The 27,573-nt window shown below is 40.2% G+C and overlaps 1 protein-coding gene across 3 annotated transcripts in view; it reads left to right on the forward strand.

Moving 5' to 3' along the window:
- FAM193A (family with sequence similarity 193 member A) overlaps positions 1-26,623 on the forward strand; it is a 49,104-nt gene extending 22,481 nt beyond the window's left edge. The window contains exons 2-15 of one of the 3 annotated variants that reach the window (XM_066624848.1): positions 7,932-8,054; positions 11,094-11,206; positions 12,483-12,731; positions 12,977-13,130; positions 13,226-13,396; positions 14,234-14,479; positions 15,403-15,595; positions 16,185-16,457; positions 17,685-17,964; positions 18,898-19,084; positions 19,513-19,743; positions 20,910-21,675; positions 23,611-23,692; positions 25,814-26,623. In XM_066624848.1, coding sequence (XP_066480945.1) covers positions 8,004-8,054; positions 11,094-11,206; positions 12,483-12,731; positions 12,977-13,130; positions 13,226-13,396; positions 14,234-14,479; positions 15,403-15,595; positions 16,185-16,457; positions 17,685-17,964; positions 18,898-19,084; positions 19,513-19,743; positions 20,910-21,675; positions 23,611-23,692; positions 25,814-25,907 — 3,090 coding nt within the window. In that variant the 5' untranslated portion in view covers positions 7,932-8,003 and the 3' untranslated portion in view covers positions 25,908-26,623. The remainder of the gene's footprint in view (positions 1-7,931; positions 8,055-11,093; positions 11,207-12,482; positions 12,732-12,976; positions 13,131-13,225; positions 13,397-14,233; positions 14,480-15,402; positions 15,596-16,184; positions 16,458-17,684; positions 17,965-18,897; positions 19,085-19,512; positions 19,744-20,909; positions 21,676-23,610; positions 23,693-25,813) is intronic. The other 2 variants (XM_066624847.1, XM_066624849.1) reach the window with 2 other exon arrangements.
- Positions 26,624-27,573: the final 950 nt, after the last annotated feature.

The following is a 27,573-nucleotide window of genomic DNA, read 5'->3' on the forward strand; positions in this document are numbered from 1 at the left end:
ATTGGAGACTGGGGGCTCCCTAAGGGCCGCATTGGGAGTCCTCAAGGGCCGCAAGTGGCCCCAGGGCCGGGGTTTGGGCACCCCTGCTTAAGAATAACACCCATGGAAAGCAGTGGGTCTACTTCTGAGTAAAAAGGGTTGGAAATATATGCAGCTGCCTCTCTCTGCTATGAATTGAATTGCACACTCTCAGTTATGTGTTATGGGTTGTATGTTGTATGTAGAGCTTCTGGCTTGACACATCAGACACCTTAAAGGTGGATTTGATTCATGGTTCTCCTGCAGGGGTTCCCAGCCTTTTTCACTTGCTTATTCCTTGGCAGCCCATTTCCATAAACTGTACCCTTCATATTAGCAAAATGTTGTAATTAATAATACAAGCCCTCATCTCCTCCATATGAAAACCCAGAGTTCATGTATTCATCACAGTGTTTTTTCTTTTCATCTGTTTGAAGAAAAGAAGATTCTGCCTTTGCACTGTTTTGCACCAGAGGTGTCCTGAGAAATTCTGGGTGATTGAGCACTTTCCATATTATGTTTCAGCTTTTTTACTGTGCTGGTTTTCAATCACTGGTTCATACATGAATTGATGGCTAAAAACTAGCTATTGGTGGGGCTTTCATAGCCCTTCCTGCCTTGCTGGTCCTTGCAAGGCATTCCTGTCTTGCAGGGCATTCTGGAGCATGACCTGTCTTTTTCTGCCATTATTTCATTCATTTTCAAGTACCCCTAAAGGTCCTGTTGAGTGTCCCTCAGATTACATGAATACCAGGTTGGGAACCACTGTTTTACTGGTATGTTGTTTACAGTGCACTTACTCTGATAGTGTTTACAAAAGGTTGTGAAGACCATAATTTAAAAAGAATAAAAATGTATCTTACGATCTTTTACTATGTTTTTAATAAATTGGAGACTACAGTTCTTAGGTAACAATTAGTGGTAGGTTATTTTTCAGGATTTGGCCTCAGGTAAAAACAGACAAAACTAGTCAGACCCCCCCCCCAAGTTTAACCCCTGACTTATCCGAGGGTCATATAAAATTCCATGATTTTTGGTTCAAAACCTGCCTTCGACTTATCTGTGGGGCTGACTTATGGGCGAGTATCTGCGGTATTTCCTTGGTGAGCTTCAAGTGGTGGTAGTAAGAGTTGACTTTATATACTTGCAGGGAAGGCAACATTTATTTTGATAGGTAGCTTAGCTCTGTGACTCCAGTATAAAAAGAGGTACGGCATACATATATGATAACTATGAAGTAAAAATACTGTTCCTAACAACAAAGAATGATGTGGAAGCTTGAGAAAAAAATAAAATATACTGCTAAGCAGAGAGATTGTCTGAGGCTGCAGAGAAAGTTCCCCGTATGCTGCTGCAACACTCATAAAGGAACTTAAGAGTGAATGATTTTTGAGGCATACACATGGCACACATGGATCTAAAATGCTCTCCTGAGCTTTACACATTTCTAAAATGTTCATCTGTGCCCGTGCAGATTCCAGATGTGTGACTGAACAAAGATCAGGAGGTCTGGTATAGAAGTACAGGAATTTAATATTACCAAATGCACACATGTGATATTCATCCTATCTTCCTCTCCAGGACTTGTCTTACTTCACCTCTCTAATTTAGTCCTTAGAACTTGGTTCCTTCCCTCATGTGATCTGGTGATATAGGTTAGCCCCATTAATGAATGGTTCAAGCAGCATCCTCATGAGGAAGCTGCTTGAACCATTCTCTAATGAGGCTATACTATATCTCCAAAACTAGATGTGATAGGGTAAAACGGATGCCATTTTTGGAATCGGCACCCCAAATATACCCAGGGATTGGTGTAACATTTAAGGAAGCAAAATTGGCCTGTATAATTGAACGTGTGTTCAAATGTGGTTTATGACAGTAAGACATTGCCAAAATGGAGCCTTATTGCTCCATGCTGAATTTAGAGAATTACTGTATGTATGAATTAAGGGTCTTATGCAGTTCACAGCAAATTCACTTGTTCATATAGTATTGCCATCAACATTACTGGCAGGTTTAGCAATCTCTGCATTACTGCCATTGCACTTGTCAGCGTTCATGGTGTCTATAAAAAGAATGTCCTCAAGCAGTGGTGGAATATGCACTTCCTGAAACTGTGAGGAGATATACTTTGTATAAACTAGTTCTCAGCCACTTGATTGAGGTGTGTGTGTTAATTTGATGAATGGCTCTTGTTTGTGATGGACTGAAATCTGTTGACTAGATGGGTGTGCCAGATCTCTAACTGTGTGACAGAAGCACATGGAGGAAATAACTTTTACTGACCCCATTGTGTCATTTAAAAGGATAGCCTCCCTGGGGTTTGAGCATTTTTGTGAACCTTTGATGCCTGAGTTCTTTAGAAAATACAAAGTGGTCCCTCACAAGAGAGAATAAACCACTTCAGTGTTGTAACACACTATTAACCCAATGAGTTAACATAGCCCAAAAATGTCTCAGATACATTAGGGCTATTTACAAATGGTATGCTAAGCATGCTCAAGAATTTACTTGATCTCTGTATCTTGATAGTGATCATTCTATAGAAAATGTGTATATAGCTCTATCCGTTCCTCTCTAGAACTTTATAATTGAGGAATAATGATCTATAATAAAATGAATTACTTAATTCAGTGGTTTCCAAACTTTTTAGCACCAGGACTCACTTTTTAAAATGACACTCTATTGAGACCCCCTTGGTTTACCAGACTTTAAAAAAAGAGGTCTAGAAAGAAGTGTTTGTTTGTAAGTAATAATAACAAGAAACTTTATCTCAAACTTTATCTCTCTATATTTACACATGCTTGCAAACTGCAGGAACTGAACTTTTTGCAAGGTAATTAACAGCTACAGTATCTGATTTTTGAATAGCCTCAGGGTTTAAGGCAATTAGTTATCTGATCTTTCCATCACCATTTGACAAACCATCAAAAATCAAGTCTTTAGTGGGTCTCTGCCCAGTTTGAGAACCACTGACTAACTAATTCAAATCCCAAATTATATACAGTGCATGCCACTAAATCTTAATCATATGAATAGTTAAGTAATGTCCCACATTAAAACTACATATTAGAATGTTAATTTTCTGAACATTTTCTAGAATATGCATGAAGGCTGAAATCCTGTGCAAAGATGGGAGCAAAGATTACATGGGATTTGGAGTAAACAAGCATAGGAATGCTGTGTGAGACATCCTCATGGAACAAGATGACTGCTAAATGTCTCCACTGGTGCAAATTTGTGTAACCTGGGAATAATACTAGGCAGAATATGCGTGCATAGTGATGGTCAGTGTTGTAAGAAAAGTTGGTAACCCAATTGTGTATTTTATAGTTCTCACTTTTTAATTTTTCCATTTGATCTTCATGGTCATGGCATATGTTTATATGTTTACAATATGTTTATTGTATATGACCGCCTTGGGTGCTGTTACCAGCACTGCTCCACCAATCCGTTATGCCTGTATTCTCCGGCAATCTGTTGCCAACACTGCTCCTTCACATGTACACGTGTGACCTACATGTGTCCAAATACTTGAAATTGGGGAAATTAGCAAGCCAGAGGTCAAATCTAGCAGTGTGACAAGGTTTGGGATCGTTGACATGGATGAGCAGTGCAACCAATCTCAAAGTGCCTCAAAATTAGGCTAACAGTAACCACAAGACAGAGCTTTTCAAAGAAGATAAAGAGTAAAGATAAAGAAATAATCTTTTGGGGAGGGAGGGAGAGAGAGATCGAAAGGCATTTTGAATCACCTATCCTAGTGTGCTGGTTTGCTTGAGTGTGAAGTCCTTCTTGAACAGCAAGGCAGGGCTGCAAAGTTCCCAGGTTCTTCCAAAGTGAAATGCCAGGCTGTACTCCCCCACTGCCTCTGGAGTGAACAAACTCTCCTCTTCTCTTCTGTGCTGTGTCTTCTGTGTCTTTTCTGTCTTTTTCTTGCTCTGTCTTGTCCTTGCTCTGTCTAATCTGCTTCTAGAGCAGGGAAGTTATAGGATTTTTCACAAAGGAATATCTGCAGGACAAAGGAGTTTGGAGAGCTTCTTGAGTGATGCATTTTGGGCTTCCTGGCCTTGATTGAGTTTTCTAGGAGGTCAGAAAAATACTTGAGGGTCCATCCAGGAAGTTTCTATTGAACAATAGTGTGGCAGGGTGTGTTATCTCAGGTGGAAGGATTTGTTGACCTAGAGTCTGAAAAGAAACTACCTAGTTGGGCAATTGTAATTCAATTTAACATTCAGGCAGAACTTGTTCTTGCTAGCTATCCTTTGTAGGACCTCAAGCACCCAGATTTAATCAACCATAGAGGGGCCTTTCCTTGGGAGCCAGCAAAATCTCATCCCTTTTCTCTTCAGGGAGGCCTGCTCAACTCTGAAACCAAGATGGACATGTGTTTGGGGAAAGAGGGTGTTTGTAACAGTGCCCTTTGGGAAGAAAGGCAGAATATAAATCTAATAAATAAATAAATACTTGAATTAGGGCAGAATCCAGAGGGAGATGGGCCAGAGCAAGTCCCTTGCAAGGACCCAAGAGTGTCGCAAACGTGCTGGAAAGCACGTTTGTGCCTCCTTGTGACTTGGGTAGGTCAGTGCGAGGATGTGTGCTGGCCTCCCAGCACCAGATCCAGCAAAGGACCTAGTGAATTCATGCAGCCTAGGGAGGCTGGGCAGAATGGGGGCATTTCGGGGCAGGAGAAGGCAGGGGAGATTGGGCTGTTGGGCAGACTAGCCTGGGAGGGAAGTGGGACCGGCCTTGGTGACTTAGGCCAGTTCCTAACCCCCATCTCTGATCCAGTCAGCCTTACACGGGCTGCTTAGTTTTGTGCATGCCTATGTAAACCACCTTGAGTTCCATGTCAAAACAGAGAAAGTTGGTATATAAATACTTAAATAAAATAAATAGTTTGATCAGCTGTCCGTATACTTTGGGCCTTATCTGTAGAAACATATCTTGTCATCTTTAGTTCCAGGTTTCTCATATGACAAGAGTCCTACATCACAGAAGAAAAAAAGAGCAGCTGTTTCAATCAACATATATAGCCACATGGGAGATGGGACAGCCCAAACAGACAAAAATGACTTATTAGAGAACTACATCTATCCCCTATCCAAAACTGCGAATCTGTTTCTGAATGCTTGTATTATTAAGAATGATTCATCAGAGGAGCTTCCTGTAGACTTTTCCTCATGTTGCTTTTCTATTTCATGAATTGCAGCCCAATCCTATGCTTGTCTGCTCCAGGAATAAGTCATGTTGCATTCTGTGGGACCTATTCCCATGTAAGCATGTATAGCATTGTTTCCTAAACTTTTTCAACTGGTGGCTCCCTTGACCTACTGGGCCATTATCCACAGCTCCCCATTAGGGCATTATATAGGCTGGCAGGTTTTTCATGAGGGTTCCATAGCTCCCCTGGCTGGTTTTTGTGGCTCCTCAGGGAGCCACAGCTCACAGTTTGGGCACCACTTATATATAAGATTGCAGCCTTAATCAGTTTTCCCTACCTATAGGGACTGACATGCAGATGGGTGCTACAGTGAGTACAGAGATTGAACTATATACCATTTTTCATCCTGCAGATTGAAAAAGACTTTAAATGGTGTTTTCAGAGTCCTTGGCTCTGTGGTGCTGTATTCTCCTGTTTTTCATACGGCAATCGTTTAAAATCTATACAGCATATAATCTCACTATTTGTTGTATAGGAGACTTACCTTTTCAACATTTAGGCATTGGCTGGTTTAGCCTTATCATAAGCATGTATAAGCACCCCATAGCTACATTTACTTAAAGATTTACTTAAAGATTTTTTTAATTTTATTTAAAGATTTAAAGATCTAGTGAATTTCGTTGCTTGATTCTGAAAAAGTTCCTAAAACATTCTTAACCATAGAAATTGATGAGAGGCAAATGGTGAAAAGATTAAGATGATGAAGTGGATGAAAATTAGAATAGTGATGAATAGAGTTCCTGCCTGTGGGTTAGATATAACAGTTTACTGTTAATCTGCCCCCTTTGTGAAACACTGTTGTATTAAATGTTACTTCAAAATATATGGGGTTATAGCCTGGAATTGCTGTTACTCAGTTGAGATGAATTTATTACCATGTACAGTAATACAAACAGTATCTCCAGACATTCATTCTTCAGACCTACATCCTAGTGGGGTGAGGGCTTTCTGGCCTGTTTTATCCCTTTCAAAGATGGGAAGTAGCTTCATCTTTACTTGAAAATGAAGTGGTGTAATATGCAGTGACTGCAAAACAGCAGGGGAATCTTGCACAATGATCAGCCCAACTGTTGTGAGAGCTGTCACTTCAGTATCTAAGGATATGTACTTTGGATGTCAGTTCTAGCAACACATTTGAGCCTCCAGGGATTTTCTTCAAGTTCCCATGAATGATAGCCATCTGATCTTTATCTAATGTTCAGATCACAAAATTATTTGGAGAACACATCCGACTCAAGTGGAGAGCCATATGCAAGAACGTCTCTATGTCACCTCTTTGCATCAAGGAGCTCTTGCATTTAATAACAGCAGCAATAATACTGGAGCATTTATGTAGTGCTTCAAAATGTTCCAAGAACTTCACATGATCATGCAGCAGCTTTCGCCCATTCCCTGTGAGCTTGATTACTATTCTTGTCCTTGCATTGAATATTGTGGGGGTAGGGGAGGGAGCTGAGGCTGAGAAACTGTGGTGTGCCTTAAAGTCACCTAGTGCAAGGTTGAAATTCAAATCAAGGACTTTCAGATTTGTAAAACTTTGCTACCATACTATCCCAATTCTAATTTACACTCCTAAATGAACATTACATTTGCTGTATGAGGTGTATACTGCACTTGCACCAAGGGTGGTGGAAGTGCTGTCATCCTACCACCAGTCAGCCAAGTACGAAACTAATTTTTTTAAGTTGTCATTCCTTAGTGCCTGCAGAAAAGCAGCTAGTCTTGGCTAATCTGCATCAGAAATCAGGAAATGAAATCATGAATTTCCCCATCACCTCTTTCATCTCATTTTAGATCTTTGAATCAATTTATTCATCTGCTGTCTGGCACAGCTTTCACAAAAAGTGAGAAGAAAGGTGCCCAAATGTGATTGGCCATCTTCCAAGGAGCTAGGCGTTACATCTACAATCACACAAATGACAGTAATTGGTGGACAACTTGTTGGACAACTTTGTCGGTTCCTTAGCAGAATTTGGTCACACTTATTCTTCAAATCCTCAATTGCACATGAAGCAGGTGGTGTGGGAGTAGATAGAAAACCGAGGACTTATGGACAACAATCGTCAGTTTCTTAGGCATTTAGGGAGGAAATCCTGGTTGCAGTCTTGATGTGGATTTCCATAACTGTTGAAGAGATGTTCCTTGTTTATGATGCTGTCAAAAGAATTGAGGTGGTCTTTTGTGCCATCAGTTGCTGCTCTTGTTTCTTGTTGAGTCCTTTAGTGAGGGTGAAACTTTCCTTGTAAGAAAGCCTAAATTTGAGTAATTTGGTGTGAGCCCGGTTCTGATGTAAGTGCTTGAGCTTGCCCTTTGTCATTATTGAAATGGAATTAGTGAATGCTATATTTCCTCTCAACCTGCTTGCAGCATCAACATTCACTGTTGCCAGGGTCAAGTCAACAATACACAGTGAAAAGTTAATAACGCTACATATTCTTCACATTGTAAAAATGCACTTATGGAATTCAGCTTTGATTCTTGAGTGAGATTCCTTCATTTTCAGGAAGTTGTTATCCAGTTGCACCAAACGTCTTGCATAGTTGATTAAATACAAAGAATAGATTTGAATAGCCTCAATCGCAGTGGATGTATATCTCACATTCTCTTTGAAAATTCATGAAAGAGATGTAAGAAATTTATGTAAGCCATCCAGTACTCCTCTGTATCTCCAACTGAACACCTTCTTCAGTTGCCTTGCAGAACTCTTCCCATCCTACAAGCATCTCATGCAGTTCTGAAGAATGTTCATTCAGTTCAGTGAATGCACTTGATGTGTAAAGAAAAGCTCCCAGCTCTCAGAAGACCACATCAGGTATGGGGTCTCTTCTCTTAAGGTATTTGTCAAAATTCAAAATTTCAAACTTGTAGGAGTTGATGCAGATACTTGCATCAGTTGAAATACACCCCTGAAATCTTTTAGTGATCCTGCAACCAATATTCTCCGCCTACAAGTATATGGTGCGTGCTAGATTCTTCAAAAGACTTCTCCAAAGGTTTGAAGAAGGATATTTGGATTTGAAATCCTCCTAAATAGAATGAAGAGAATATCACTTCAAATTTTTGTTACATTTTCACACAAATTAGCCCTGATTTCAGCCATGTAGATAAATAACATGTATTGTGGAGGGGTACTTGAGGCCATCTGATTTGACACTAAATTGTGCCAGATTTAATGTTTTGTTTTATTTTGTAATATTTGTAATGTGAGACATTTCTATATGTATATGTCACTTTGCAAAACTGCACAATTTTTAACTATTTAAATTATACTATAAATTAGCGATACCTCTGGGATGCGTTATAGCCTTAAAATTGCAGTTCTAGGGACACCCACTAGCTAATGTACCATTGATAGTGGGACTTACTTCTGTGTAAACATGTTTAGGATGGTGCTATAAGTGCTCTACAAGTGGAATCATTATAACTTGCAATTAATAAGTGAGTTGCAATTTTTGGGAAATGGGATATTAAGATGGGGGAAATGGTCACAGGTTCTTGCTTTATATGGCTCTCTGATATCTTTGTTGAAGTCTAGGTTAGGCCAGTGTTGTGGGTCAGCATCATCATGCAGGTGCTGTTGGCCTTGGGAGGGCCTGCCACTTGCTGTCTGCCTTCTTTCTCTTGGTAGCAGTGGGATTGGTCCCCCCCCCTTCCTGGTGCATTGGTGCTAAAGTGAATTAGCGTTCTAATTCCTGCATAGAGCAATTCTACCAGTATATTATCACTCTGAAGCAACCCTGTGTTGAGGACACAGTGGGGGAATCAAATGGTAGCACCCTTCAGCACTAGCACTGAAAGAAATGTTGCTGCTGTTTCTACTCACCTTGCTATGCCATTAAAGGTTGTTGAAATTGATTATGCACCTTTTGTTGCCACCTGGGCCCACCAAAGTGGATCCATCAACAGGAACTGTGCAAGTGTCAGGTCTTGAGATGCTTGCCATGCTGATATTGTCTGGTCAGCCCACTAGCCCGTAAGTGTGTGATGGAGGTAGAAAGATCAGTGCCCATGGGCATGGGAAGGGTGCACTGGAGAGCAATCTGATGTTTCTTAAGGCCCTGATACAGAAGCTTAGTTGCATGTCTTTTCACCAAAAAACCTTGCTCTGTTTTGTCTGACCTGGGCATACCTATTGCAGCTATGCAGTAGCAGAATTTCCACCTATTCCGGCACCTTTCAATTTATAGCTGCAAACGGAATGCCTGAAGACACCTTGAAAGGCGAGACAGGAACTGCCAACAGGGTTGTATTTTTCAGAAGGAAAAAATAATTTATATGATTGATTTGAGCCTTAAGAAGCTAAGTTTTAAAGTTACATCCCTGGATCATCATATCAGTAATGCCCTTTACCAGTGGTTCCCAAACTGACATGGGGAGCCACGGAAACCAGCCAGGGGAGCTGCAGAATCATTGTGAGAAACCTGCTGTCCCTTACAATGTATAGGATTGCAGTCCTAATGGGAAGCCATGGCCAATAGCCCTGTAGTTTCAAGGGAGGCACCAGTCAAAAAAGTTTAGGAACCACTGACCTTCACCATTGAAAATGTGCAGTTCAAAAAGATGAACACTAGGAGGGGCTGCAGGTCTCCTAGTCTGAATTTTGACTGAAAAGATACCACTTTATTGCCTGTGATGGTGGCCTCTGGTACTAGCTTCAGTGTGTGTTCATCTCCCTTATTTTGTAAAGTTGTGCTAGGTACTGTAAGTTGTTTTGTGAAATGGAGTAGTTATTGGAGTAATTTTTTAATTTTTAGAGTTAAAATGTGTGGTCAAAGCATAATGCCTTACAAGAGAAGGGATATGATCTCAATTGCTGAGTGTTTGGAGAGAGAGGAAGGAAAGTGAAGTTTCGCTTTGTGAGCAAAACGATGGCTTACGACGTAAAAGTGAAAAAAATTGGATTACTGTATACACATTGCATGAATGGTTCTTCTTTAGGCCTTGATGTGTCTAGCTAACCTCTCAAGTGTTGAGATCACTTTAAGGGCTGGTTTTGAGCAAGGGGTGGGGTTTAGTGGTGAGCTTGTAGGGACATAGGTAGGAACAGAAACTGGTGTGTTCACTGAGGTGGAAGTTACATCACAGTTACATACTATCTTTTTAAGGACCAAAAACACAGTATGAGAGACACATATCAACACAACAGAAAGAACAGCTGTTTCATTTTTCCATTTCAGGCTTGCTCTGAGGAGTAAGTGGAATGACTGATGAAGTCACCTACACTATTTAACTGTTGTTTTTCCTCTGTCTTTTTGGGATGGACCAAGCACTTATACAGGTATCTGTGGATCTGCACCCATTACATTTGTTTATGTTGTTTACAGTCACACGAAGGATCATGTATCTTGCTTTACACAGATGTTATAAGCGGAAAGTTTGTAGCAAGGACAAGCAGGCATGCAGCCTGCAGCTAGAGGGCACCACTCAGGGAATGTTAACAGGAAGCATGAAGCTTCCTGCTTCCTGTTAACATTTGCTGAATTGTCCACTCTAGTTTACAGGCTTCCTGCCTGCTTGTCCTTGCTGTAAGCTTTCTGCTTATAGCGTAAAGCAAGTTTCTGCTGTATAGCGTTTCTGCTTATTGCTGTGTAAAGCAAGATACACTGTCCTTCTTGTGTAAACAACATAAAGAAAGGTAATTGGCATGGGGGGGCTGCAGCGATAGGGCACAGAAATGCATCCTCCGCAGATTCGGGGGATGCCTGTACTTGCATCTGTGCAAGTCTATTGCATGAAGGATGCAGGCTGACTGTATTTGTAAAAGGAATGCGAGTTTGATATTTTGTAACTGCAGTTTAAAATTGTACTGAAAACAATTCTCAGTTCTTATGTAGTCTTTTACTAATTCTAGTTAAATGGCAAGAACTCAATAGCTGGGGAAAATAACTTCACAGACACAATGAGACATCTGTTATCATCACGACTGAGTATTTCTGACTGTCCCAATTGTAATTACAAGCACAGGCAAGTTGTTACCATTTTACTATTATGTCAGTTAAATATTATTTTAATGTATTTTCATATTAAAACAGTAGACCTTTTGGCGCTGGGTAGTCTGTATGTAAAACAGCATTTTGAATGAAGTGAATGTTCATCTGAATGCACATCCTTATCTGTGTCATGAAGCTCATCTGGAGGCTTACTAATTTCATGAATGAGTATTCTTATGGCAAAAGGCAAAATTCTTATGGCAATCTATACTCAGGACGACCAGTTGTTAATGTATGACAAATTGCCCACCATTACAACTGGGTTGGAGCGTTAATGGAATTGAGTAAAGCAGAGTCAAACTGAACCCAAACCTGTTCAAAACCCAGCTGGCTACCATCAACACAGCAGGTAACATCCACATAAGGGTTTACCTGGCATTGGTGGTGACCAGCAGTGGCACTGTCTCAGTGCCAGTATGGTTTCTCCAGTATGGAGATACCAATTTAATTTCTTCACAGTTCACTAGACCCCAAGGTAGCTTTGCTGGGAATGATCCAGTGACAGAGCAGGCATAAATGATTATAGGTTCTTCTGGTGCACCAGGGCCCCTGCATTAGCTTGGATGCTGCTTACTGATGCTGGCTGTTGGTATAGAGGGACATAAAAACAGCAACATTCTTTTTTTTGCATTTATTTCCTTACAGATTTAAATCAATAATGTTTGATATTATTTTGCTGTTACACTTGGGCTTCCTACCATCTGCCTCAGATCAGAGGACGGGATTAACCACTGCTTCCCTGGCTCCCCTGACTTTTACCTCACCTGTTAGCCAGCCAGCCAGCCAGCCAGCCCTACATTCGTCCCTTCTCTCCCACCATAGGGCCTGATAGGTCATGCATGCAGATGAGGATCCCCCTGAGTCTTATGAGACATGACAATGTTTAAGAGAGTGACTGGCATTTTTTGCTACCTTGGCAGCATTGCCTGTAGAGTTGTTAATGCACTCAACTCCCTGCAGGGTCTTCTCAGCTCTCATCTCTGGGTCTTCAGCTAAGCAGCAAGGAAACCATGACTCTGGTCTCATCAGCTCCCATGCAGGATCGTGGAAGCAGAATTTATCTAAACCTGTTAGAGCTGCTTCAGCACACCTGAACTGGTTCCCAAATGACTTTTTAAAAATTAGTGCTTCAACTGGAGAGTTAAAGATACTGTTTAACTGGAACTGAATCCAAATTTTTTAATGGTTTGACTCCCTAGAATAAAATGAGTGGTGCTAATAACATAATGGTGTTCTAAATTTATGTACAGATGCACTTGTGATGACTGCAGCCTGTCTCACATTCTGATGTGTGGAATCATGGATTCACCAGTCACAGATGGTGTTCATAATGACCAGCTACCATTGCAAATCGATTCTACTCCAGATTATCTGTCTGAAATCCATCTTCCTAGTGTATCTTCAGGAAGTTCAGGATCTGGTTCCAGCTCCCCCTTTACAGTCCAGCAGTTAGACAAACCAAGACTCATCCTGACAGATAATGGCTCTGGATCAACTTTGTAAGTGCAATATTAGCTAACCATTTGATTGTAGCAAAACTTGAAGGTTTGGGACCAGAGTCCAAAAGAGAATGCAAAGTATATCTGCACGTACAGTGACATTTCTGAGCCCTTCCAGTGGCAGTTTAGCCTGCCACCTAGTTAGATTTTCCTGAATCTAAGGAATGTATACTTTAATGTCATTTCACAGTTTCTTTTTCATGGGTTACTGAGCATTTTACATCAATGAGGCTTTTTCTTCACAGTAATATTGAAGATGAAGAAGCTGCACCAATATCAGAAAAACTTGCTGATATTTACTCGATAAATAACTATGAAAATGCAAAGATTGTAAGAAATGCAACTAGAATCCACAGTGAGCTAAATGATAGAGTTGAGAACGTGGGATTGAAGTTTGAGGTACCATTATTTTGAAATAGGCTTCATACATTTATTGGTTAAATGAGAACTGCAGTGGAATCTGGTATGTATCTTTTATCTTTCAACTATTTCAGTCTCCTCAGGGGAGCAGCTCTAGTAGCAGTTCTTCGGAAACAGATGCTGAAGAAGCAGATGGTAGTGAACTACCAAGAACTCAAGAAAGTGATTTGGTACTTGAAAGAAATTCCATAAGAAAAGATGAAGCCAAAAGGGATGGTTCTCGGCCATCATACCCCACTCAGCAGGTACAGTTCACTTAGGGCTACTGCAGTGGTTCCCAAACTTACCTGAGTCACTATACCCCCACAGCCTCTTCTTCCTGGCTCTGTGATGCACCACCATCTTGGATCTTGCGAAATCTCACAATGTTTTGTAACAGTCAAGATAGCAGTGCCCAAATCTCATGAGATTTGGGTGCTGCCATCTTGGATTCTGTGAAATTTCATAAGATCCAATATTGTGGTGAACAAATCTCGTGATTGACTCTTAAGATTTTGCAAGATCCAAGATGGCGGCACCTGGGGGATCAGGTAGGCCAGGCCACGAGGGATATCCCACGGTGCCCCTGTGAGTATGCCTTGACACCCTAAGGTGTTGTAACCTGTACTTTGGGAACCCCTGGACTACTGTAAGTGAAATCTGAAACCCTGTTCTTTTGTGTTTCTTTTAACAGTTTATGTGAATTACTTTATTCTTGTGATGAGAATGCTGGTATCAAGGAGAAAACCATATGTTGGTCTGTAGCTCTGTGATTGCTCTTGTGATCTCTATGTGATTTCTCTTGACATAACTGTAAGAACTTGTACACTTTATAGCTCAGGGGTAGAGAATTCACCGTGGGAATTTCTCGTGTAAGATGTCACCCATGCATACCTGAACAGAGTAGGATGAAACCAAGCTGGTAACACAGAAGCAATTAGTGTGACTATCAACTTATTTTTATAGCATTCAGTATTGGACCTGTGTCACATTTGTTATTAAAAAAATCTAAATTGTATCCAAACAATGTATTCTTTTATTTTAAGAAAAATCCAGTCTGGTGTATAATTTAAAATTGCATCTTCCCTTTTTATTTCTTGCAGGCGGATAGAGGGTCGGCTTGTTGTGAATGTCATGTCTGCAATCAGGAAGTCACAGGCACCTCTTCTTCAGACACTAATGTGAGCTGCCTTCCTACTGGGCATCAGTTTAGGAACCCAGAAAAACCTGCCCATCCTGCTCTTCATCTTTATCCTCACATCCATGGACAAATGCACACTATTCCTCACTTAACTCCTCCATTAATCCACCCTTCCTTGTATACTGCTTCCACATATACTCAGAATAAGGTAAACTTGCCAATGTGATTTCCTCAGGCTTCCAGGAAATGTCTTATTTAAAGTCATTTGATCAGTTAAAAATTATTGGTAACATTTGCTCAATAAGTCAAATATCATAACCAATGATATTGAATTCATGGTAATTGCATATAGTAGTTTCCAGATTTTACAAAAATCAGTTTCAAGTTCTCTTAGGGCCCAGTCCTATCCAACTCTCCAGTGCTGATGCAGCTGTGCCAACAGGGTATGCACAGTATCTTGCAGTGGGGGGAGAGCAGTAACAGAGACCTCCTCAAGGTAAAGGGATATTTATTCCCTTCCCTTGGAGTTGCATTGCAACTGCATTGGTGCTGAAAAGTTGGATAGGATTGGGCCCTTAAAAGTTGAAACGTGAAACTATGACATGGAGGGAAGGACTAAGAAAAAAATAATGTATCTTGTAGTTATACTAGGTTTGTATTGAGATTATAACAGTGGTTCCCAAACATTTTGGCACTGGGACCCTCTTTTTAAAACAACACTCTATCAGAACCTACCTAGCTTTAAGAGATTTAAAAATAAAGATTCACTTTACCAGCCATATTCTTTTTACCACGGGGGGGGGGGGGCTGCATTCTGGAGCTGTTTTAGAGCGTTACATTCATTGGATCAGGACCATTCTGGTGGCCTTGCATTCTCCTTTGCCTGGCCTTCGGTAAGAGCCTAGGCTTGTTCACCATGTGTGTGGCTCAGTTTCACTTTCCACAGGGCTTGGGTGGTTCCCAGGTAGCAATGGGATTTAACTTTTTATTAATTTTACTGTGAAATTGTGTGTGCATGTGTGTAAATATCAACAAACATGATTGCAATATTTCCTTAAATGGGTCTAATAATTTTGGAATGATTTTAAGCACTTTAATACTAATTAGAAAGTACTCTTCTGTATTGTCTAGGCACTGGTCCAGAACCACACAAACAAGCATCAAGGACTCAGTACATCACTCCAAGATCATATCTACCCAAGCTGTTTTGGAAGTACTGCAGACTGGAAGAGCTCTAAATTTCTAAGCATCTGGGGTTCAGAAGTCATGAATGAGAAGGACTGGAATGCCTCCACGTTTTTGCAAGATACATTTCCTGGTGAAGGTACAATTCTCTTTGTATTTTGATTCTGGATAATGTAGCCTGCTTTCTTAGGAAAGCCTTTTGTTCTTTTGGGGACAAGATTTACTAGCATGACTGAATAATATGAGGAAGGAGTGATCAAAACAGAGCTGCCTGTTTGACGTGTGTGGTATTTACAGTTAGGTTGGTATTGCCAGAGCTGTGGACTCACAGAAGATCTTGAGTTATCAGTGAAACAATATAGATTCTACCATCAAGGCCTTGACTTTGAGTAAGTCTTGAAATTTATAGGAAAATTGTTTAATTAAATCCTCACTCTCTCCTCACAAAATTTGCGCTATTGGCAGCATCAGTCATGCCCCTTCTATGAATCTGTGTACTCTGCTAAAGTACCTTTCTAAATAGTCAAGAGACTTCTATGTTTTAACTGGCCTTGGTATTGAGCACAAAATTTGTTTTCAAGGAACTGAATGGTGTCAAGATTTGTGCCTTCCACGTGATGGAGGAAGGATCTGTCAGATGTCTGGAGCTGTATATCTGACTGAACACCTCGGGGACATTATTACAATTCTGATAATGCTAAAATCCATGCTTCTTTCTTCATTTGAAGGGAGTGATATTGTAGCCACAACATGCTCAGACCTGGGACCTAATGCACTTCCTGTACCATCAAGAAACGAAGGAACACTAGTAATGGATAGCAAAAAGAGGGAAAATATTTTAAAGAAAAAATGTCTGTACCATTTTCAAGATGCTTTTATGGATGCTAACAAAGTAGTTATGGCAACATCTTCTGCAACTTCTTCAGTCTCATGTACAGCCACTACAGTGCAGTCAAGCAACAACCAGTTTAAAGTTTCGTCTAAAACATCATCATCACTAGGTAATGATGGAATTTTAATGGTCAGCTTATGAAATTATTATCTGGATAGATGTAAACAATACTGGGGGACACAGTGTTGATCTTCTCTCCACACTCTGCTTATTCCATCCCTTGCCTACCCTGTTATAGCACTGTTTCTCAAGTTGCTTCTCAAGCATTGTGTTTGGCTTTGCTCCCCTTCACATTTTTGTGTTGCCGTTGTATGTCCTGTGTCCCGTCCCGTACCCCCCCCCCCCCCGCTCCTTTTAACTTTTCATTTCGGACTTTGATGCCTGCTGGATCATCATCACCTTTTGACAGCACCCTCTCCTACCTCTTTGGTGATTTCACCATTCATGTTGATAACAACTTCCCCTCTCCCTCTTCATCAGTCTCTGTTTTGGACTGACTCCCCTCCCCTTCCACTACACTGAGAACTCTCTTGATCTGATCTAAGAATTGCTTTTATTTTGAATAATAATCACCTTCTCTCCTGCAGACTTGCTTCTAAAACACCTTTCCCAAGACTCAGCCATTTTCAACCACTGTGCAGTGGTTGGGAAATAGGGAAAAATCTGATATTCAAAACACATCTGGTCCCAGGCACTTCAGATAAGGGATGTCCAACCTGTAATTTGTTTGCCTGTGTTTTTTTTTTGGCACTGAAGAATAATGATACTTGAAATATATTGAATGGTAAATTATCTTTTCTGCTCTTTGAGGTGTTCCTTCCTTTTGGACAGCTAAATACTGTTCACCAACCTACCCTCATCCTACTCTTCATTCAGAACTTTGCCTCTTCAGTGATAGAATTGAAGCTATCCCCTCCGTTCTCTTCCCCTTTTCCTCATCTTTTTCCAGTTTTTCCAACTGTTCGTACTCTGCCACCCTCAACCTTTCCTTGTTCAGTCTTTCACATTTCAACCAAAAACATGTTACTACCACTTTCCTGGGAAACTGGAAGTTGCGTGTTTTCGCCCAGAATGGGCACTCTTAGACTCATAAAGACAGCGCACAGATGTGCGCTACCTCTGTGAGGCTCAGGAAAACCTCCAGAGGCAAGAGGAGCGTGGCTTCCCTTGCCTTTGGAGGCTTTGCATAACGTCAAACCTTACTTGGTGACAGGAGTGCCAGTCCACATCCTTGTGCTAAGCAATGCACGACTATTTCTTTAAAATTTTAAAAATGGCCGCCATTGGAGATGATTTTGAACCTGAAGAATGTCTGACCTTTCCATTTCATATTTAGGTGATGTGTTCCACAGTCACAATTCAGAGGATCACAGATGTACTTCATCGCCTGGCCTACAAAGCAATTCCACCAGTTTAGCACCACTCTCTTCTCTCTCTCCTGTGATGCTTTCTCCAGCTTCTTCTCCCCATCTTCCAAGTCCCAATGTTCAATCTTTCTCCAGAGTGACCACAACAGGTCCAGGCTTTGTGGATCCCCATTCAGGTCTTTATCCCACAACAATTGTACCTCCATCAGCCACAGACAGCTTGATTAGTGCTCCACCAAGTGTTTGCAGGTGAGATTTTGTTGACTTTACATTTGTATTAAAAAATAATAATAATAAAACTACAAAATTGTGTAATCCAACCATAATATGAAATTGATGTCTGAATTAATTTCTTAGCCCTTGGGGACAGAATCCAAAGGCCAGCCCACTTGGGAGGCTGGCTTGCTGTTCCTGTCTCTGAGAGGCAGCTTGTGGAGAGGATCAGCTTTATACTTATAGCCCTCTACCCCAGTCAACATACCTAGCAGATGGACAGGGGAATAGCTCTGTCACCAGATGGACTGAAAGCAGCAGGCTGACTTCACATAGGCCAAAGTGGTATATCTTTGCCTTTGGAAACTGTAGTAAACGAAGTTGTGACCTGCTGTAACTCATACTAGTGTGAAACTTGCTTCTATCACCTTATGTCAATTCTTTAAGGAGTTTAATTCAAATCAAAATTATTTATATATATATATAAAGAGCTTATCCAAGAGTGTCTTCCCAGAACTATAGATTGATCTAAATTGAACATATTGTTGTTTCTGTAGGATATAAATGGGTACCAAGTCAATCAAAGTTTTCTGGTTTGAGAAATTGATCTCTTAATAGTGGTCTCAAGGAGCCCAGGACTCCAGTAAGCATGCTAGAAATGCCGCTTTAAGAAAAAACAAAAAAACCATTTACCTTCAGTTTTATCACCATTGTCTTAGGTCAGGGTCTTGAAGAGCTGCTGAAAACCTACAATCTACACATCAGTAACAGCTACTGTTAATTTCTTCTAGAATGTTGGCCATGTTAGTCTGTTACAATAAAACCATCAATGAATCCTGTGGAACCCTAAATAGAAACTGACTTATTTTGCCTGGAGTGTTACCTTCAGTTGAGCTTTTGTTGTTGCTTTCTAGGTTGTATTTATATATTTCTTAGGAATAAAAGATCCATTTTCTCCTTTTAATGTAGTGATCCCGATTGTGAAGGCCATCACTGTGACAACAGTAACATATACGACCATCAACAGTATGATGGTGAGGAGAGCCAAGATGAAGATAGCTGTTCAGAACATAGCTCTGGTACCTCAACATCCACAAACCAGAAAGAAGGAAAATACTGCGACTGTTGTTACTGTGAATTCTTTGGCCATGGAGGAGTAAGCAGTATAGATTTGTTACTTCCACTTATGTATTAACATATGCTCTGTCTGATATGTAGGCTTGAACTTAATTAATTGCAGCGATGCACTGATTGATGATTAAATCATCACTTAAAACTGATGGGCATTCTTGGACTTCTCCAATTTTCATTTCTAGCAAGTTGTTGCAGCATTGTGGAAGAGAATGTACTTTTGATAGACATTCATTTTAAAGTCTATGCAATATGGCTAAGCAAGTCTAAATACAAGTGGACCGTCATATCTAGCCTGAAATGTCTTATTGTACTTAGCATTGTATGGTTAGTTGTACGGTAGTTGTGATTTATTAGGTCTGTTCTGTACAATTTCAGTTTGCATGCTGAATTTTAAACAGTCTCATTTAATCTTGAGGCTAATTACTATTTTTTTTTTAAATTCTCTCATAGCCACCAGCAGCACCAACTAGTAGAAATTATGCTGAAATGAGAGAGAAACTTCGCTTGCGTTTAACAAAGAGGAAAGAAGAACAGCCTAAGAAACCAGAGCTGATCTCAGATAGGGAAAATGTCATTGATCACCGAAAAGTAGAAGACTTGCTACAGTTTATCAACAGTCCTGAGACAAAGCCAGTAAGCAGCACTCGAGCAGCCAAAAGAGCAAGGCATAAGCAGAAGAAGGTAAGTAGTCCTTATTCCATTCTATGGAATGAATTTAAGTAGGCAGCAAGATGTTTAGGTTATCAGTGTATTCAGATGCTATGCTATTTTTACTAGACTCCTTACACATCTGTTTACATAGTGGTAGTTTACAAAGGGTGAGAAGACCCTGTCTCATTGTGCTCACAAATTAAAAATGGGCAAAATGGCAACAACCGAGGAAGAAGGTCACTCATAATTTATCAGTTAATATATATAGTTTATGATGGTAACTTAACCATCAACAATTGTGAATTGTCACAATCCTATCTTGTATACTTTTAAGCTAGTTACAAGATCAGTGTTTGTTGCATTGATTTTACTGTGCTTGTGTTTTTAATCTATACCCATATGTGTATATACCTGTCTGTGTCCTGTCAATTATGAAATGCATCATTCACTTCAAATGCATTTACTTCATGCATTTGAAATGGACAGTTCATGAAAGCTTATGTTGAATTAAATTTGTCAGTCTTTAAGGTACTACAAGACTTTTTTTTTGCTGCAACAGATAAAGGCGACTACCCTTGTGGAAGTTGAAACTTGATGGTAATTTTGACTGGGTGATTTTAGAGATTGAGATGATCAGGCTTTCAACAATTTTTTCCTTGGGATGGAATTGATTTATTTCTCTTCCTCCTGCTCAGAATTTTGAAAGACAGGAAGCAAAATGCCACAAGAGTTGATTTGCTAAAGATTCTTAAAGATCTACTGCTATGTGTGTGCTTAATTTTATTTTGTTGTTTTGCAGTTATTCCAGTGGGTAGAGAGAGTAACTTCCCACTTGGTTAGATATAAGTAACATAAGATATTTTCCAAAAAATTATCAGAGTCAGGCTTTGCTTTTTGGTGACTAGTGAAAGAAAGTGAACTGAAATATGCTCAGCAGAGTATTTTATACAGTAGAAAGGCTGTGTTTAGTTTCAAAAGTTAACAAATAGAACAATGTGGTTTTTTTCTTTGTCTGCATAGTTTTTTGGGCAAACAGATGCATACGTGAGCCTGTTGCTCATTATGACTTAGTTTTCCTTAATATGTGACTGTTAATGTATCATACTTTTGATTCAGTTATATCAAAACTTTTTATATCTATTGGAACTTAATTTTAGAATGTCCGCAGCCATTTAAAAAAATTATTGTTTTCCCAGTTGAAAGGAAAAGCCTCCATTGAAACAGAAGTTGGAGAAAGGGAGCATCATGAGCCACATGAACAGCAGCCAGAAGAAGATGAGGAAGGACAACAGCTGCAAGAGTTACAGACCATGAAGGAGAAGAAAAAAGAGAGGAGCACCACAAACTGTCAGAAAGTGAAAGTGCTTCCTCAGAATGGTCAAGTAGTGTCAAAGTCTTTGCCAAACACCCCAGAAAGCATTCAGAATGAAGCACTGGAGCAGATAGAAACATCCATGGATTTGCTATCTAATATTGAAGAGGGATCAGCTTCTGTAAATTTCTGTGACCCATGTAATCCAGTAAATGCTAGAGACTCAAATCTGCTCTTCAAGACTGAGATGACTGTGAAATCACATGAGCCCCTTTCTTTGCTGCTTAATATAATGCACAATCACACAGAAGAGAAAAACAATCAAAAGATAACACAGATTAGTAAGTTGTTCGCTCAGCAGTTGAAAAAACCTTCCAAAGCAACTAACATTCATCCTAAAATAAACAAAGAAATGCAGTCCAAAGCAAAAGTGGAAGAAATTCAATCACTTGCTGTCTCCAAAAAAGAGAAAAGAGGTAACAGTAATAATACAAAGCAAATGACTCCAGTAACAGAACCACCTTTTGTCAGCAGCTCCCCTTCTCCAAGCGAGCAGCATCATAAGACCATATTACAAGATGTTCCTCTGCCAAAGGGCAAGAGCAAGAAAAACAAGAAAAAGAAAGGTGACAAAGTGAACTCCTCAATTGGTAAGCCTGCATTTAAGCAGACAGATTTGTCTTAAAGTGTTTCAGCTTCACAAAGTGGCCCTTACCTGCTGTCATACTCATGACCATCAGAAATTGAAAAGAATCTTCCTCTGACTGAGGGCCAAACTACAAAATACATGCAAGTGTGTACAGTGGTAATCCAAAGAGCCTGTGCCTAAACACTGGGCAACACTCAAGCTAACACGTAGCTAGTGTAGCTTGGGATGACAGTGTCCCTGATAGGAAACATAAAGACAGGTGTGTGGTGTCGAATGACTTTTCCTAAGGAGATAGTGTGTCCTCATGGTGCTTCTGCATTTAGTGTACCACTGTGCCCAGCATTCGACCAGCACGCATTGTTTAGGATTGGGCCTCTAGTCCTTTTCCAAACTTCAGCATTATCCAGAAACAGTACAAAAAATCTACACCTCTTTACCATGGATGTACATGTAGCACAGGCACATGAATGGTGCTATATAAATAATAATATGGTACACATTAGAAATGATAATCCCTTGAATAAACTGTTTCTAACTGGGGGAAAAAACAAAAGTATCTTCCTCCAGCCTTAAATGATCATAGTTTTCAATCATAGTTTCACTAGAACTCTGGTGCTAGAGAGAGGGTTTGTTGTACTTGTCTATAGCAATTACAGTTCCTGTATAATAACTTATTAGATAGGGTAGCATCCAGTTTCCTTATTCTTGATGAAAGATCCTTGCTTCCAAATAAAAGAAAACTGTGGATACTATAATATATGGAATATTAGAAAGTATTTTGGGGGAATAAAGAGCAACGGAAACAATATTTTTAAACCATGTTTTAAAAAGTGTTTCACTCATTCTAAAAGAGAAGATATTTCAAAAATGTGTTTTAATTTTTTTCAATTAAAACTGAAAATTGAAATTACTGTAATTTTGAAAATTGAGAAAAATTAAACCTACCCTCCTCACAGTGTATCAGCTGGGAGCTGATTAGAATTGGGAGCTGTAGAATTGGGAGCTGGGGGTGAGATGTGCACCAAGATGCACAATTAGATTGGAACCTGTGCAATATAGTGTGTGTGTGTAGGGGGGGGGTGTTTATCTCCCTTCTTTGAGTGGTCTCTTGCAGGAGTGTCATTGTTGAATTGTGTGTGGGAGGGATTTCACCCTTGGGCCAATTTCTTCTTCTGTCTTCACTGTCAAGATTTTTAACTGTTTCCAGTTTTTTTCCCCCACACAGGAAGGTTTTACATATGCACAGATTTTGTCAGGAGGGTTTTGTTTTTTTTTTGCGCTCTCACTCTCTCAAGGGAAAGCAGTTTTTCCCCACATCCCTGGGAAATCCCAAGAGTATGCAGAAATCCCCATTTTGTTTATGGGTGACCCTGTTTTACACTCTGCTGTTTGGCATGCAGCTTCCAAGTTTGCTTTTAGAGGGCATGTTGAGGGCTATATGAAGGTTACAGCTAAAGTGTTATGAATTTCATAATTCATACTTGCCAGGCTTACACTTAAGGAAGTTCTAGTTCGAAAGACTCAGGAAGTTTCTTCAGGTCTTAAATCAGAATGTATGATTTAAATATGTAGTGTTACATAGCAGAAAAGGCCAGTTAAATCTCCAACTTAATTTTAGTAAGGCTGCAGTACCTGAGAGTAAACGTCATGAGTATAGAAGGACTTTCTTGGGTTGGGACTTTTTCTTTGTAAATATGTATTGGATTGTGTTGTTTGTGTATGTTTTTTTTTCATTTTTTCCTAAGGAAAAGAGCTTTCAGATATTTTATTTATTTATTTATTAGATTTATATTCCGCCTTTTTCTCTGAAGGGCACCCAAGGCGGCTAACCATCAAGATTAAAATACTGTACAAAGTAAAATACAAATAAACATTAAAAATAAAAAACAAAATAAAATAACGATATTAATCATGTTCAAACAATATTATATTGCAGATGATGTATTTTTACCCAAAGATGTTGACCTAGACAATGTGGACATGGATGAGACAGAGCGAGAAGTGGAATATTTTAAAAGGTAAGCAATGTGCCTTTCTTTCCTCTATTATGTCTAAAATAAATATGGCATATCTTCTGTTGGATACAGTGAAATAGATCTGGGGGTTGAGGTAAGGGCAGTACTCCAGAAGACAGCAGGCAAAGGTCAGGAAGAGGCAGGAAAGCCGGAATCTTAATTTTTCTCCTTTCCCAAGCTTGAGGATTCCTTTGAAACTTGACCTTAATCTCCTTCTGAGTAAGGATCATCTGATGACAGAAACACTCTTCAACTGATGACTTGGCTTTTTGACCATTAATATGCAATGACAGGAAGTTTTTGGATCTTATAATGAAAGGTGCAGTTTTATAAAGGTAGCCTATAATGAAAAGTTATGTGATACTTGAAATGCGCCAGGCATAGCAAACTTTACTGGGTCCTTGAAGAGACAATACTTCAGCCTCTAGTCTCTTGGTGTGGAAAGGACATGTATTTGAATACTATGGTATTATTTATATAGGATCATAGGAATGACTGGGTTTAGCAAAGTACAAAAGGTGTCTCACCACAAAATGTTGTATGCATATCTTCCACCCTGGGTGACACTATTAGACTGCAGGGATTGAATGGAAGTTCAGTATGGAACAGTCAGCCTTGTCTCCCTGTCATTCTTGGTTTCTCTGTTAACAATCTTCCTAGTGCAGTCCTCTCTCTCTCTCTCTCTCTCTCTCTCTCTCTCTCTCTCTCTCTCTCTGTCAAGTTTTCTTTTTATCTCCCTCCCTCTCTCATTCATATGCACACACACAGGTGAGCCTCTGTATTCATGGATTCCATTACCTATGTGCCCCCACACATACTTTAGTATTGTTTAAAAGCTTACAGGCAAAATGTTTCTTGCTTTAACAGGTTGCTCTAAGCATCCAGGCTTATAGCACAATGTGGGCAGGCTGCTGGCAGTCTGAATGCTTGAAGTCATGCAGATTGGGGCAAAAAATCAAAACTTTAGATATAGGCTGATGGGTTCTGAGCTGTCTGTGACAGATCAGGAGAGAGATCTTGGGGTGGTGGTGGACAGGTCGATGAAAGTATCGACCCAATGTGCGGCGGCAGTGAAGAAGGCCAATTCTATGCTTGGGATCATTAGGAAGGGTATTGAGAACAAAACGGCTAGTATTATAATGCCGTTGTACAAATCGATGGTAAGGCCACACCTGGAGTATTGCGTCCAGTTCTGGTCGCCACATCTCAAAAAAGACATAGTGGAAATGGAAAAGGTGCAAAAGAGAGCGACTAAGATGATTACGGGGCTGGGGCACCTTCCTTATGAGGAAAGGCTAAGGCGTTTGGGCCTCTTCAGCCTAGAAAAGAGACGCCTGAGGGGGGACATGATTGAGACATACAAAATTATGCAGGGGATGGACAGAGTGGATAGGGAGATGCTCTTTACACTCTCACATAATACCAGAACCAGGGGACATCCACTAAAATTGAGTGTTGGGCGGGTTAGGACAGACAAAAGAAAATATTTCTTTACTCAGCGTGTGGTCGGTCTGTGGAACTCCTTGCCACAGGATGTGGTGCTGGCATCTAGCCTAGATGCCTTTAAAAGGGGATTGGACACGTTTCTGGAGGAAAAATCCATTATGGGGTACAAGCCATGATGTGTATGCGCAACCTCCTGATTTTAGAAATGGGTTATGTCAGAATGCCAGATGCAAGGGAGGGCACCAGGATGAGGTCTCTTGTTATCTGGTGTGCTCCCTGGGGTATTTGGTGGGCCGCTGTGAGATACAGGAAGCTGGACTAGATGGGCCTATGGCCTGATCCAGTGGGGCTGTTCTTATGTTATGTTCTTATGAAGAGAATAGATTGAAGGTTAACAGGGAGCAGTTAACTTCCGCTTCCTGTTAACCTTTGATCTAGTTTCATCAAGTATATTTAAAAAATGTATATACTGTATACAAAAATGTATATAGTGAGTTGTTTTTCATAGCTAGTCAATTGGGAAGTCATAGCTAGTCATAGCTTTTCAATTGGGAAGCTAGTCAGAACTAATCAGGTAACAGATCAAAGGAGATTGTGAACTGTACAACATGATGATATCCCTTTGTGATTAGTGCTTTACTGGTTCTTCGTACCCTCATTATATTTTTTTCTTTATAGATTCTGTTTGGATTCTGCCAGACAGACAAGGCAAAGACTTTCTATCAACTGGTCCAACTTTAGCTTGAAGAAAGCCACCTTTGCTGCCCACTAAAAGGACCCAATGCGGAGTACAAATTATATAGGATCTAATTACTAACTTCCCCCTATACCAAGAGCAACTCTGGCCCTGAGACAGATAATTTTATATCCAGTGCTGTGTGGATCTGCGCTGATTATTTAGCCTTTTCCCCCAATTATTCGAGCAGACTGAAAAATTGCTGCATCTCCCTACATTTGTTTGTGTGATGGAAAAATGTGAGTGGGACTTAATTTGATTGTAGCTCTCAGTTGTTGGAGTTTGAACAATTGCATGTTTCCATTTTCTGGAAAGACCTTTGCCTCAAAGACTTTAACTGGCTGTTGAAAAACCAGGCTCCTAATTTGCATCCTCTGCTATGGCTTTTGCCATTTTGCTATGACTTGTTCTTCAGACAGAGCAATGGATTCAACCAATTTTGCTCTCTTCTGCTCTAGGCACCTCTAAACAAAATGTCAGGGGAAAATTACACCTCTGGGACAAGCTTTTGGTTTTCACAATCTACAGTTAAGAATGTACAAGTTAAGCTATTTGTGTTTTGATTATTCCTGATTTGTAGCCAGCTTGTGTAATGATACTTGCAGGTGAGAGTTTAATGAACAATAATATTCGCATATCAAATCAGTAAAATTGTATAATTGTATTAACACTGAAGCCTACCTGGCTAATTTTTAACATATTGTTAAGTAATATTAAAATCATGCCTTTCTTGTTGAAAGATGGAATACATTAGTATCATAAAAGATTCATGTCCTGTGTTTTTTCCTGCCATGGTGAAGGAGCTGAGAAGCTAGTGTCTGAAATATATTGTGGATTACAGACTATGCAAAATCCATAATGGTTAGAGCTATGAAAAAGAGTCACCTGATACGATTAGGCCAGTGCTTTCCAATCTTTGGCATCCTGCAGTGTTCCCACATGCTGCAAACAGTTCATGGCTCCCGAAAGTGACTGGTGATGACATCATTGCCAGTTATTTCCAGTTTCAGAGGCCTTTCAGGACGCTATAAACAGAGGTAAGAGGTTCAGGGCAGACGGGCCTTCGCCAGAGCACAATAACTGTGCAGGGGCTTGCCCACCACAGTTAGTAGTGCCCCATGTGGTCTTGCTGCAGGCGCCAGCAGCACCCCAGGGTATTGTGATGCACAGTTTGGGAAGCCCTGGATTAGGCTATTAGGAGGCAATTGCTGTATTGCGATGACAGTTCAGAATATAAAAAACCAGAATAAATCTGAATGAAAGATGGCACGAGTATAATACTTGAAATACAAATTAATTTAGAGAACCAGCAGTGTGACTGTATTCCCAACATACACTTGTTGGGCAGAACAGATTTGGTCCCAAATTTCAATATTCTGGCAAAGCGGAGGACTCTGTTAGTGGAGAAACACCTTTGCATTGGAAGGAGACTATAGTTGGCATAACACTTTACCAGCACAGAGGGGAAAATTGTGTGGAGTTGGGATGTGGAGGAAGAGTGGAAGTCTGTCATCACTAATAGAGCAATGTTGTGCCAGAAAAATAGGTGGTGTAAATTACACTACTCTCCTTGGAGTCAATGAACAGTTCTAGAGATCTGCCCCTCCTTTAAATTCAATTTAATCCCCACTGGTCTACATCATAGAATGCTGACACTCTCTGCAGCTAATTATAGAACACTACCAAGACCCTGCCAGGAAAT

Source organism: Tiliqua scincoides, chromosome 4 (genome assembly GCF_035046505.1).
Source record: "Tiliqua scincoides isolate rTilSci1 chromosome 4, rTilSci1.hap2, whole genome shotgun sequence".
Taxonomy (NCBI): domain Eukaryota; kingdom Metazoa; phylum Chordata; class Lepidosauria; order Squamata; family Scincidae; genus Tiliqua; species Tiliqua scincoides.